The sequence below is a fragment of the Mytilus californianus genome, unplaced genomic scaffold (genome assembly GCF_021869535.1).
Source record: "Mytilus californianus isolate M0D057914Y unplaced genomic scaffold, xbMytCali1.0.p SCAF_13, whole genome shotgun sequence".
Taxonomy (NCBI): Eukaryota; Metazoa; Mollusca; class Bivalvia; order Mytilida; family Mytilidae; genus Mytilus; species Mytilus californianus.
Genome location: NW_026262615.1, coordinates 41,795,183 through 41,808,820, shown reverse-complemented (window position 1 = coordinate 41,808,820; position 13,638 = coordinate 41,795,183). Strand labels below are relative to the sequence as shown.

The window sequence follows — 13,638 nt, the reverse complement described above, 5'->3', positions numbered from 1 at the left end:
CTTTGGTCGGGTTGTTGTATCTTTGAAAAATTCCCAATTTCCATTCTCAATTTTACAATCAATTATTAAATGTTTATATGTTTATTCTGGGATTAATTACACCTAGATTTATTTCACTAATAACGACTATCTGAGATAATTGTAATGTAAATTGATTGAATATAGTTAAGGCAGTTGCTCTTTGTCCGGCTAGACGGACGAATAGTACCAGGACTATGTGTCCGGCCAATACAATGCGCATGTCACTTTTTGTGCGTGCGTGTAATATTATCTTCAGCAGCACATTATGAACATTTAAAAAGCAATTTTTTGCAATCTTAAATTGTTAGGCCCAATCTTGTTACTGGTAGTTGAAGTTGTTGTTGCCTACAAATATAGTCCAATGTAAACAACGTATAATTTGCAAATTTATCTATGGCTTCAAACAGTAAGAAAAGGGAAGAAATTACTTGTAAAACACATTTGGATCGTGATTGACTCATGTATTTTAAGTATAAGTAAGGATTTGGTCTAGTTGAAAAAGTGCAAAATTGTTATGTTTGAAGCTGTCAAACAGAATTATATACAAGACGTTTTACTATTTATTCTAACTTCAAGATATCTCATAAACTTTATAAGAAATCTAATATAATTTATAAGATATCTTATATAATTTATAAGATATCTTATATAGTTTATGAGATATCTTATATAGTTTATGAGATATCTTATATAGTTAATGAGATATCTTATATACTGTAAACCAACTAATTTTCGCGAGCGACTAGAAAAATAACGCGAATATAAATCGTCGCAAAAATATAAAAGCTTGGATCTTCCCTTATCTAACTATATCAAGTGATTTGAAAATTGCAAAATTAAATCGCCGCGAAGTGGGCTAGAAAGGCTAAACACGAAATAAAGTATATGCGAAAATTAATTGGTTTACAGTAGTTTATAAGTATCTTATATAGTTTATAAGATATCTCATATAATTTTATTTATAAGATATCTTATAAATTATATAAGATATCTTATAAAATATATGAGATATCTTATAAACTATATGAGATATCTTATAAACGTTATGAGATATCTTGTAAAGTATATAAGATATCTTAAATAAAAAATATTTATGAGATATCTTATATAAAAAATATTTATAAGATATCTTATAAACTTTAGGAGATATCTTATAAACTATAGTTTCTAAGTAAAGATATCAAATTAGGCTTCCTATAAGCCTATTTAAGCAGTTTATGTGATAAAAGGAGCCCTCTGTCTATGAACTATGTATGTAATGCATGCACGCCATGTACAATACAATATCTATGTAACGATAGCTGAAACTATAAAACTGGGATATTTTCTTAGCGTTTTCTGTAATAGCCCTCGAATTATTTCACTATTGGATAACCCAAACCCTCCGGGCCTGGCTGAAGTGTGCTTCACAGGAATACAAGAACAAATCGACTGAAAGCGGTGTACAATTTGTGCCATTGTTTGTTCAAAAACAGTCCCCAAAATCAACAAGTATGCTGTCAATTAAGAAATCAAATATCTTCCAAGTACTTTTTGTTGAAATTAGTTTATAATTATTTTATTTGCTCAAAGAGTCAAAACGGTTAAGACGTGACAAGTTTTTCGAACTTATGAAGTCTTCTCCTTGAAACAATATTACAATTTAGTTTTCATATATATATATAACATATAGAGCATGCACTAATGTTGTACAAAAGATAATTTCGAGAAGATAGATTTAAAGCATAACTAAAAAAAGAAGCACAAATGATGAATAAAAATCTACAAAATAGACGAAAACACGTGAGTAAAGTATATGGATACTATGATGATGTATACAGCATTGTATAGTAATTTTCAAAGTTAGACAATGAGGAATATTTTAGACCCTTTGATAAATATATAGACATTTTAAAAAATGTTACAGTTTTCTTCACAACTAAGGTCCGGCGGTACTTCCTTGAGTCACGAAAGCAAGATTATCAGTTACTATTTCAAAATTTTGTCTATTCATTTTAAACTTTAACTTTCGCAATACATCCGGCCAAGTGTTTCGATATATATTTGTATATATATTTTCAACATGTTCGTTCCATTTTGCATCAGAAGAAAGAGTAACTTCTAAGTGTTTAAGAAAAGAGTTGAGAGGTATGGATTTGCCTTTAAAGAAGAAATCGAAGTTGTTGCAACTTTTGTGATAGAGAAAATCATGGTTTCATTTTTAAATTTTTTTTTTTGATTGAAAGACATTATCTATTTTTCGAACCATATACTAAGTTCACATAAATCAAGATTTATAACAGATTGTATTTCATCTTCGTTTTGATATAGATAAGGAATAACCGAGGGACCAATACAGAACATTTGGATACTACAGCTGAAACGTAAGAAAAAGATGAGGATGATTTCCTGTTAATTACTTTCTGCTTTCTTTCATGCGGATAGTTCTAAAACCATTTCAGTATTTTATCCAGTAGGCATTTGTTGTAATCCGAGTGGTGTCCGATTAAATATACAAGGATGGAAAAAGGACAAGAAAAACGTAAAGGTGTAATAACCAAACAACTAGGATACCGAAACTGTACACTGTATATAATTATTTATGTAGGATTTAAATCTATGGTGGGTTTCAGATCTATGGCAGATTCTAAATCTATGGTAAATATGACGTCACAAACTCCAAACACATCATAAATCTATGGCAGTTTTCTCCAAATTTATGGCAGATTTTGATATTACGTATGCTTTCGTCACAATTAAATAACGTCATATACTGTCCAATGCAAGCCGCCGTTAACAGTGACGGTTTTGTTATATAGAAGGAAAAGAAAAAGCCAGTGTCCAAGGACTCCAATCCATAAATTAAATCATATTTCAGAATTCGAGTCTACTTAATCAGAAATTCCTGAAAATGAGAAGATGTAATCATCTGATTCGGCCAAAATAAGAATACTAGCGAACAAACACAGTCATTCGTAGCAGACAAATGGCTGGTGCAGCCAATACCCTGCAACTACAGTTAATTTGTATAAAAGTGACACCTAACATCCACGCATTCCAATATCAATCCGAATTCCGATAGCAAAAAAATTATTCGGAAGACTCGGTATACATGTAACACTCCCAAACGTGTCCATCCCCCTAAACGTGTCCGATTCCCCCAAACGTGTCTATTCTCCCCAAACGTGTCCGTAATATTAAATATTCCCCAAACGTGTCCGATTTTATAACCCCCAAACGTGTCCAATAATTGTTATTCGCCAAAACGTGTCTACTATTTAACGCCAGAACGTCTCACATCTTTTAGCGCCAATACATGTATGTCCTAAATGAAATCAATAACGTTTACGGCAATTCTATGATGGGTGAAACAGTTGATGAAGTGGTCATTTATTAGTATAGTTTGTTCAATGCCAGTTGTTAATGATTATCATAATTGCAAATTTAATATGTAACATATGAATTAATTTTTAAATGCTATACATTATAGCCTAAGTGACATTAATTACAGCATAGGGTACATTAATTACAGCTTTAACTGAAGTTTATATAGCATATGCTGTATTAAATGTAGCATACGCAAAACAATTTACCTTTGACCCTTTCCGTACGCCATATAATATAAGTGAATTATATTTCTTCATTCAAGATTTCAAGATTACGATCGGCTTGTATCAAACAGAAAATTAAATCGGGGGGATTGATCTTAGCTTCTTTTACTGATATTTAAAATGTTTTTTGTTGGAATATTGACCCGAGGTTTGAAAAGCGGGTTAGGGGTTTTTAAGAATTATCTGAATTATAGCTGCATTCGTAACATTCAAAGGAAAGTATTTAAAGAAAAATCTTAAACTGTCTAAGTGATGAATATTGTTTTGGTTTAAATAGGCATAGACGTTCTTTATGTTCAAATACATATAATAAATGGAGAAGTTGTGTATACGTCAATGAGCACTAAGCATCCTAACGACAGAAACATAACAAAAAAAATATCTAGAGGTCAACATTTACTCCGAAGGCGTCTATACAATATGTCAAGATTTGTCAAGCAACTGGTTATAATGGTTTAATTTCTGTCCTTTCATATATGGCCATTGATTACCATACCGTAATTTGTAAATTACATTTTACTTGTTATAGACTGAGTGTCAAAATAAAGGCGGATATCTTGTAAAGGTTGAGAATGGTCAAGAGGAGACATGGTTGACGTCAGAGTTGAAAGGTATCGTAACTATTATTTAATCATCTGCTTAGAAAACTTTGTGCGACATTAAATACAGAGATATGTTAAACAGATACACAACCCGTGTTTGGAGATTGCCCCTCTCTTTAAACCTTTTTGCCGTGTACTGTGTTCACAGTATACATAATTGGGTGTTTCTCTTGTATAATCTTTATAAATTAAGATAATTTGGCACTACATAAAGCTAAAAACAATCTCCGGACATGGGCCTTTTATTATATTTAGGAACAATTAAGTGTGCTAACACTATATAAAAATAAGATGTGTTATGATTGCCAAAGAGAGACCGGAGTTGGCAACTATAGGTCATCGTTGAACAAACTCTCTATCGTATGGACAGCAATAACATAATCCAACATGACAATTCGGCCGACGATATCATTTATTGGCTTAATTACGTACAAAACAATTAACGAAAATAAATATGCAACATACTATCACTCACTCAATTGCAGGCTACTGATTTGAGACAGTCACATACAGAATGTGCCGGGATTAACACGTTTATGTACATTTTGGCAAACTATGGAATAATTCTGTAATTATTTGTCCATACCATCGAAATACCGTTATGTTTATTTCACCGTTGAGAACAATGAAGCTGTATTGTATTTTAAGAACGAACTGTCTTGTATGTTCGTAAACCATATTATGTTCGATTGTCATATTTGTTTAGTTAAAATATTTTCCTTGTTCTCCTCAGACGAAGAAGTATGGCTTGGAATGAATGACATTCAGAACGAAAGACATTGGCGTTGGTCGGACAAATCTATTGTGTCGTATACCAATTGGAGATATAGTGAACCAAATGGTGAAAGATGGGAAAACCGTGGATGCTACTGTAAAAATACCTGTTTCTGGACTAGTTTTAATTGGAATGACAGAACTTGTACGTACCTAACAACTGGATATGTCTGTGAAAAGAAAAGATGAGCATCTCTGTTATTTTAAATTGACTGTCAAACTACCTTTCTGAGCAGTTTTTTTGCAACAAGATTTTAAAATGAATGGTAATCATATAACCAATTATTAATTTCGTCTTATGTAAGCATGCAATATTTGTTTCTGGACCTTAATAAAGTTAATAAGTTAATTGATCAATTTATTATTTGTAACTGTGTTTCTACTTTTTAACTGACTCTTTATATATTATTTTATCACTGAATAAAGATGATTGCAGTCAACATTTTTTTTAAAATTTATAACCATCGAAAGTTCTCTTGAAGACTGATCCGCTATCATACAACTAAGCATACTCATTGGCGTATAGGATTATACTAACAAGTATCTCTCTGTGTATGTGGGCGACATCTGAAAGTGACAGGCAAAAAAAAAAACCCAATGATCTTTAAGTTTGTCAGTGTTTTCTTTCATTTTCATTTTCATATAATATATTAATTTGTTTTTTGACAAAAAAGTCGAGAGGAGGGACAAAAATATATTTCTCCTACATCCTTGATACTTTCTGTTTATTGAAATTGTATTTTTAAGCCGTAGTTGAAGAATTTTGAATAGTATTTTTGGAAGAAATATATGCAGTCATCGTACAAATGAGAAAACATCTGATTCACGACACAGATAAAAAAAATTGTAACCGTACTCCTATAGCTTACATGTAGTAGAACAGACATTAATTGCTATGCTAGTTTTATTGGAATACGTTGCTGATAGGGAATATACTGTTGGTATTAACACCCCCCTCCCCCCCCCCCCAAAAAATAAAAATAAAAATAATTTACTATAACGTGTTTGAAAATATTAGTTCATTGTGACCTTTTGAGGAATTTGTCTAGAAAAAACATTATTGGAGATTTAAACCAACTCGAATAATTCAGAATAGGCTTCAATAACATCTTCTTCCATTTTCAGTATTTGCTTCTACAGCAAACACACGTGGTTTTTTTTCCTTAGGTGATTTTTCTTGTCAATCTCCTGAAACTATAGTTGCGAATAATTTACATATTTTGAATATTATGTTTACGAATTGTTATCGACTAAGTGGCGTTGATGTGTTGGTTGGTTTCATTTTTTTTTATTGCCGTCTCATTGACTTGGACACAATACTTTTTTTTACTCGCATTGACACCATGGCAATGGAGGAGTAAATTAATGTCTTCAATAGACATATCAGCAGTACTTGTTCCAGTAATAAGATCTTGCAGTGCTCCACGACCATGATGATTTTTTATCAAGACACATGTTTGCCGATATCCACCACCCTAACCTATGACAGTTGTGTAACAGCACACCATAACTCATCAGATCGATACTTAGCACGAAAACAAATAACTTAAACACCAAAGACACAAAGTACCGATCTGAGAGTACTCGCAGTTACTGAAAGCTAGTTCAAAGCCAAAAGCAACCAATAAAAGATATTCATGTATCTAGGAATAAAAGAATGAATTGTTGGTGTAGATACTGGTTTCAAACGTTTTTGTCTAGCATTTTGGTGGCTGAAATACTATAACAAGCTAAAATTTCTTTGCTGAGCAGTTGTACTAGACAGATAACCTAATGCTTACTAGATAAAGTAAATCGGAAGAAAAATCCATCCCAAAGGTTTATCTGGTGGTACTTTTCCAGCATTTGTATGCACTTTCAACCTCCAGGTGTTCCTTGGGTTTGAACCCCCTCCCTTTTCTCGATTTTAAAACATTTTTATAATTATGTGAACGTTTCATGGTGTTCCGGGGGTTGGAACGCCCCCTCTCCCTTTTCAAAATGGCTGGATACTCGCCCGACCATCTAGAACATCTAGCTTTGTACTAATTAGAACAGAGAATGGAAACAGGGAATCAGTCAAAGAGACAGCATCCCGACCAATCAAATTATTTTTTTCAAAATTTAACACCATAAGGTATGGGGAAAAATTATAGTCATTTCGTATCCCTACCATTCCGTACCCCCCATTTCGTACCCTGGCAAAAACCAGTCGTACTCTGATCATTTCGTACCTCATGGAATATTTACATGTATACCATTTCGTACCTCATGGAATATTTATATGTATACCATTTCGTACCTCGTGAAAGATTTGTATGTATACCATTTCGTACTTCATGGAATATTTATTAGTGTTTCATTTCTTGTTAAATACTGTATCATTGATGTGCGCCATTTCGTACCTTATGTAAGATTTATATGTATACCATTTCGTTCCTCATGGAAGGTTTGTATGTATGTCATTTCGTACCTCGTGGAAGATTTATATGAGTTAGTTTTATTTCTTGGTTAAAACACTCTCATTGGCCTTTTACTGTAAGGCGGTCGAGATCACGAGAAATGTCTAAAATTTGAAATTAAAGCACTTATGAGACATATACATATAGGAATAAAGTCAATAAATGAAATTCTTGAAATCTGTAAAAACTTTTTACTTAAGATATTTATTTCAAATATTAGCTGGTGTTTTAGTAACAGTTCACTTTTCTGCCGATTACATTGATTTTGTATCTTTTTTATACACTAGAAAACATGCAATACACACGAAAAAAAGATGTTTACCAAACGTTTTTGAAATTTAGAAGGTCATATATACGGATACAAAATAAATGAAGATGTAATTTCTCTAATTGAAAAAGCCATAGCAAGTTCTTTGATTGGTTACATAAGGTGCAAATTCTTATGCAAACATTTTTATTCGTGGTTTCCTTTTGGGTGAATATCAGCTTGTGTCCCTTTTCACTGCATTTCCCGACGAAAACAACTGGTAATAACTATAGTTATATATATATATATAACAGTTGCAGATAATTATTCCTTTGTTGGTTAATTAACCTCATATTTTTTTAGTTGAACAAATAATTACGGATAAATCCTGCATTCAAACAAAGTGTAATTAAAACTATTAAAGTTTCCAAGTGCTGGTTAATCAAACCAATCATCGGTCTTTATAACATTTCTACGGCTGAATGCATTTTATTTATGTTATATTTAAAAAAAAATCAAAATCATCTCAAAATGTTTTATATCTTTAAAAAAATGATAACTTTTACAAATATATGATACGAAATAGTAAACATGTATCTAGTCCACGAGGTACGAAATGGTAGATGCATTTGGCCCATAGGGTACGAAATGGTTTCTATCGTGGGTACGAAATGGTAAATGTTGGGTACGAAATGGTAATTTTGGGTACGAAATGGCAAAAGTACGAAATAGTCAAGGTACGAAATGACTTGCTACCATGGGGAAAATCTTGATTCAGAATAATTTTTTTTTGTCATCTGCTTAACCACAATATTTTTTTTTCATCAAATTGGGGATCAAAATATTTTTTTTATGAAAAAATCATAAGCCCCCTCCCCTCTTGAAGTTAAATGGTCGTTGCATTATTCAATGTATTCCTTCGATATTGTGTGAACAATAGATTTGCATTACAATCATCTGAATCAGATAACAATCTTTCCACAGCATTTTTGATTGATTTATTGTTGGTGTTTAATGTCACTTTCAGCACTCTCTGACTATATCCGGGCGGTCAGTTTTTATTTGTAGTGAAATCCAAAGTACCTGGAGAAAACAACTGACCTTCTGCAGAAATACTGGCAATCCTAGTCAATTGACATCAGGTCAAATGTATGTACCGTTTAAAAAAGGATTCAAACTTACAACCTCAGTATAGGCAGGCTAGTGATTACTGTAAGGAACTATTCACTATGCCAATAAGGCCTGGCATATTTTGATGCAAAGTACAAAGCTAATACTTTAAGAGAACGTCCATAAATTTGATGTTTGATACTAATGAACTGTACAGTGACCTATAGCTGTTAACTTCTATGTCATTCGGTCTCTGGTGGAGAGTTGTCTCATTGGCAATCATACCACATCTTCTTATTCTAATATAATCTTTAGCTTAATACAATATAATTAAATAACCTAGTGATCACAGATATCTCCTCCTGCAACATAACTCTGAAACGGTCAAAGTTCACTATCAAAAGCAAGTTTGACCTGTAAATTACGGTCTGTGACATCCTTGTGTTTAAATTCAAAAAGAACATTAGTAGTACTTTAATCATCATCTAGAAACCAAACAAATTCAAATGTTTAAGACAACTAAAGGGCATTATTCTTGAATGGTAAATGTCAAAATCATCAAAATTAAAATTTGACCAGTATTATATGGACTACAAAATTGCATTCAAATTCTAAAAGATTTGGTTTACTCTGAATTATCATCCAGCAACCAAAAGTGTGCAGACTGATGAACGTACATGTGACTCACAAAAACCTAACCTCATTCAGGCTGCCGTATAATTAATTTGATGGATTGTTACAGTTCCATCATAAAGGTAAAGAAAATTATTACTTCTGACAGAAATTAAAACCAACAGTTGTCTTAAAAATTTAATCATAATCAATAATAAATTCCTTTTATAAAGACATTGTAGTATTTATTTTTCTTTGTTTAAAATGAAATACCATTATATATTACACATTTTAAAGCAATCACAATTTCAATATTTCATAAATTGCAAATTTAAAAAGCCTTAGACGAGAAATTGTCAGAGGTAAAATGGAAAAATAATTATAAGATTTGTATGCCGTTACTGTAAATTCAGAAAATTTTGACATGTTTTTATTATAGCGAAAAATTATGACAGGATAGGGTTTTCAAAAATAAAACATTGCAATTCATATGTGTATGCAATATCTTCTGAAATTGCAATAACTAATCTTGCATTTGTGTCCGCAATAATAAAATGCACATTAAAAATTTCTGAATTTACAGTTTTGTGTTTGTCTGTCATTGAAGGAAATAAAATATCTTCCAGTAATTTGAAAGTGTGATAACAGAAAACCACTGACTGCACAGACCAAATATGATTGGTTTGCAAAGGTCATTTAGTTAACTGGCACAATTTTAAATAAACTGAGGTCAAGTCTTGGTACTAGAAATCCAGGTATACTTCTTCACAAAGAATACAACTAATGCACATGTAAATCTTGTAAATGCTTGTGAAACAGTACTGATTGAGCCATTAGTAAACACAAATTTTATTTTCAAATAGTTCAACATTTCAGCTTTTCATAGATATACTATAAATAAATAACAAAGCTTTTCTATTTAATTCTTCCCAGTATCTGGTGTGTAATTGAAAAAAAATAAAATATTGTAAGATACTTCAGAGGGTGTTGATTTGTTGAAAATACTTATTTCGATGCAAATTTGAAATACTCAATATATAGAATAGAGATGACATTTAAAAAAGATGCAATACAGATCTTCTAAAAAAACAATTTGCCTTTTCATAATCTAAGAAAAAAATGAAAATAACATCACATCATTGGTTAAATTTCCATTGTTTGGGATATATTTTAACCAATCACAACACTTTTGGAAAATATTACCCAGAGTGCTTAGATTCTGAAAAGACGATCTGGTTCTTGCCATTTCATTCAACATAATTACCATTTTAAAACCATTCATTAAATTTGAACAAAATCTCAGTGATACAAATGCACAAATATATTAGAGGAATTAAGAGACTGTGGATTTATTATTATGTGTGGTATATCAATTATCTTAGATATTGTGGGTCAACCATGAATTCAAATGTTCCATGAAGTAAGTATTTTATATACATATTTTATATATTTTTTAGGATGTATACTGAATTTGGAAATCCACAAAATTAAATACCAACAAAACTGCAAGTTTTCCTGAATCCATGAAAATGAATGAATCTACAGTAACAGTTCTCAAACATTCTCAACATATTTTGGAAGGAGGATTAAGTCTCATAAAAATTCTAGACAGGCATTTTATCTGCCAAAAAAATATAAATAGTAATTTCCTAAAAAGCAAAATTGAAAAACCAACTATTTGTAAGCATTTTAAAAGAAATTTGTCAAGGTCTTTTCACACCTACTGTAAAACAGGGAACAAAACAGGCCAAATAGAATAAAAATAAACAAGAACTAAAACACTCTGATGAAGGGATAGGAACAAAAAAATTGCACATATGGAAGGTAACTTTTTCAAGTTTCGTGGGGCCGAGAGGTCGAAGTACTTCATTTATTGTATCACTATAGCCAGTCAACACTGAGATTGTAAGTTCTTACCCGTTATATGGCAGGTGCATCTAACTCATATCTTAATTGACTAGGATTTTACTTTTTCTGATAAGTGGTTCCCTCTGGGCACTCCGCCTTCCTCCACCAATAAAATCTGACTGCCACGATATAGCCAATAGTACTGATAATGGTGTTAAACACAAACAATCAATCAACCAACAGATCAAGTTTCCAAGTAATTCAACAAATATTAAATGTTCATTGATTTCCTACATTGCTTGCTCTGACAGTAAATCAACAAGAAGAAAAAGACAAAAAATGATTGCATACTACTCCTGTTATACTTTCTTACATATAACAAAATCTCCATAGGAGAATTGTTACACAATACATTTATAATACTTTCTATATGATGTCCGTTTCCTTTATCAGATCAAAATAATTTTACAAAGACTAGCACATCTGGCTTAATATATTACACTGTGTTTACAAATACCACTGAAAGTTCTTTGTCTCTTTACAAAATAGAATTAATGATTTACCCCTGTAGTAGGGTAGGAAAAAAAAATTAAATGCCCCCTTTTTGACTAGTGTGCGACATAGCCTACAATTTTTTATTTATCATCATCACATATTTTTCGGGCTACTGTTAGCATGATTAGTAACAAACAGGGTAAAATATTTATCATAAATGTTTTTTTAACAAATGATTTATCAGTATTCACCTTATGGGAAACCCTATTCCTATAAATAGATGGAAAGTTTTGAAAATCTGAAATTGATTGACTAATGTTCTATTGAGAACTTTTAAAATACTACTTTACCAGTATCCACCTTATCGGAAACCCCATTCCTATAAATAGACAGAATGAGTCTGATACTGATTGACTCATGTTCTATTGAGCACAATGCCACAAAGCACTTTGTACTTTAATTCATCTTTATTCAGATAATGAACATTCAATGGTATTTTCAAACACAGTGTATATTATGTACACACAATACCCTTGTTAGGGCTGCTTAAATGCCCTAAAAACCAAAGTCTCCAAAAAGTCTGTATTGCTCAATTTTTAAACTTGACAGCAATAGAAACATCCACATCATATGGATAGTTATTTCACTGGCAATTATACCACATCTTCTTAATTTTATATTTCAAATATAGACTACACAATTTTAAAAAAAATCATTAATCTTAGAGTTTTTACCCTATGTTTTGTTTTAAAAAGTAAAAGCCATGAACTGGAAGCTCAGTACTTTAATATACAATGGATTCATTATTATTTGTGGAATACAAATTATTGTGTATTTAGTTGGTAAAAGTGGACCACAAATTTAAATATTCAACGAAATACTAATTTTCTAGAGGCTTGTATGCAGACTTTGGCAAAACCACGAAATCAAATATCCACAAAAATCCAGTTTCTCCTCAATCCACGAAAAATTGGTATCCAATAAAATAAACGAATCCACAAGTACATGTATAAGACCTAATTTTCAAACATATACATATTCATGCATTGAAAATGAATGTAGTCAAGGTTGGTTTCAAATGGCACAATATTTTAAGAGACCATTTTTGTTGAAAGATAATGGGTAATGACAGACGCTAAGTGACGGTAATAGCTCTAATTGGCCATTAGGCCAAGTAAACTTAAAACAAAGACAAAACAAAAACTATCATACACAAATCCAATAAAATATGAAAGACAAAATTGCAAATGTTTTGACAATCATTCACAGCATTAAATCATTGATCTATGACCTTTTCACAGTTCAAGGTCATACAACTGCTGCACCACAGCCAGCTCGACTCACAATCATATTACTTAAGAACACCCATCTATCTACTTCAGTGTCATAGACTTCAGCACTGCGGAGTCGATTAGTTCCATCAAATCCACCCAGGATATAAATACGTCCATCAAACACGGCAGCACCTGGCCAAGCTCTAGGTGTATTCAGAGATTTTATAGTTGTCCACTGATTAGTAAGCGTATTGAACCTGTAAAACAAATAATATAAAATAAGATGTGTTTTGATTGCCGATGAGTCAACTATCCACCAGAGACCAAATGATGTTAGCAACTATAAGTTCATTAATAAGAATAAGACAATGACATCAAAACCTGGAAGAAAATATTTATTTGTTTTTACAGAATTGTCTCTTTAGTTACACTGTTGTGTGATCTTCAAGTTTTCAGTGTGATTCTTCAAAAATTGAATTTTTCATGACCTTAGACAAGAAATTTATTCCTAAGATTCCCAATTATGTTAAATAAAAACCCAGCTCTGTTGCATAAGATGAGGTATTCAATCTTTCAAATTAGCATTGGGAATAGTAAATGCTTGTTTTGATATTACTTCAAAAT

At 31.6% G+C, this 13,638-nt stretch overlaps 1 protein-coding gene across 2 annotated transcripts in view; it reads right to left on the bottom strand.

The window, feature by feature from the left end:
- LOC127723683 (kelch-like protein 2) overlaps positions 1-13,638 on the bottom strand; it is a 102,193-nt gene that overhangs the window by 73,055 nt on the left and 15,500 nt on the right. Inside the window, exon 7 of one of the 2 annotated variants that reach the window (XR_007992202.1) lies at positions 11,992-13,271. Coding sequence is in view for 1 of the 2 variants with exons in the window: in XM_052230422.1 (XP_052086382.1) it covers positions 13,049-13,271 (223 nt within the window). In the remaining variant the exon portion in view is untranslated. Of the gene's footprint in view, positions 1-9,582; positions 13,272-13,638 lie in introns of those variants that run through there. The other variant, XM_052230422.1, reaches the window with a different exon arrangement.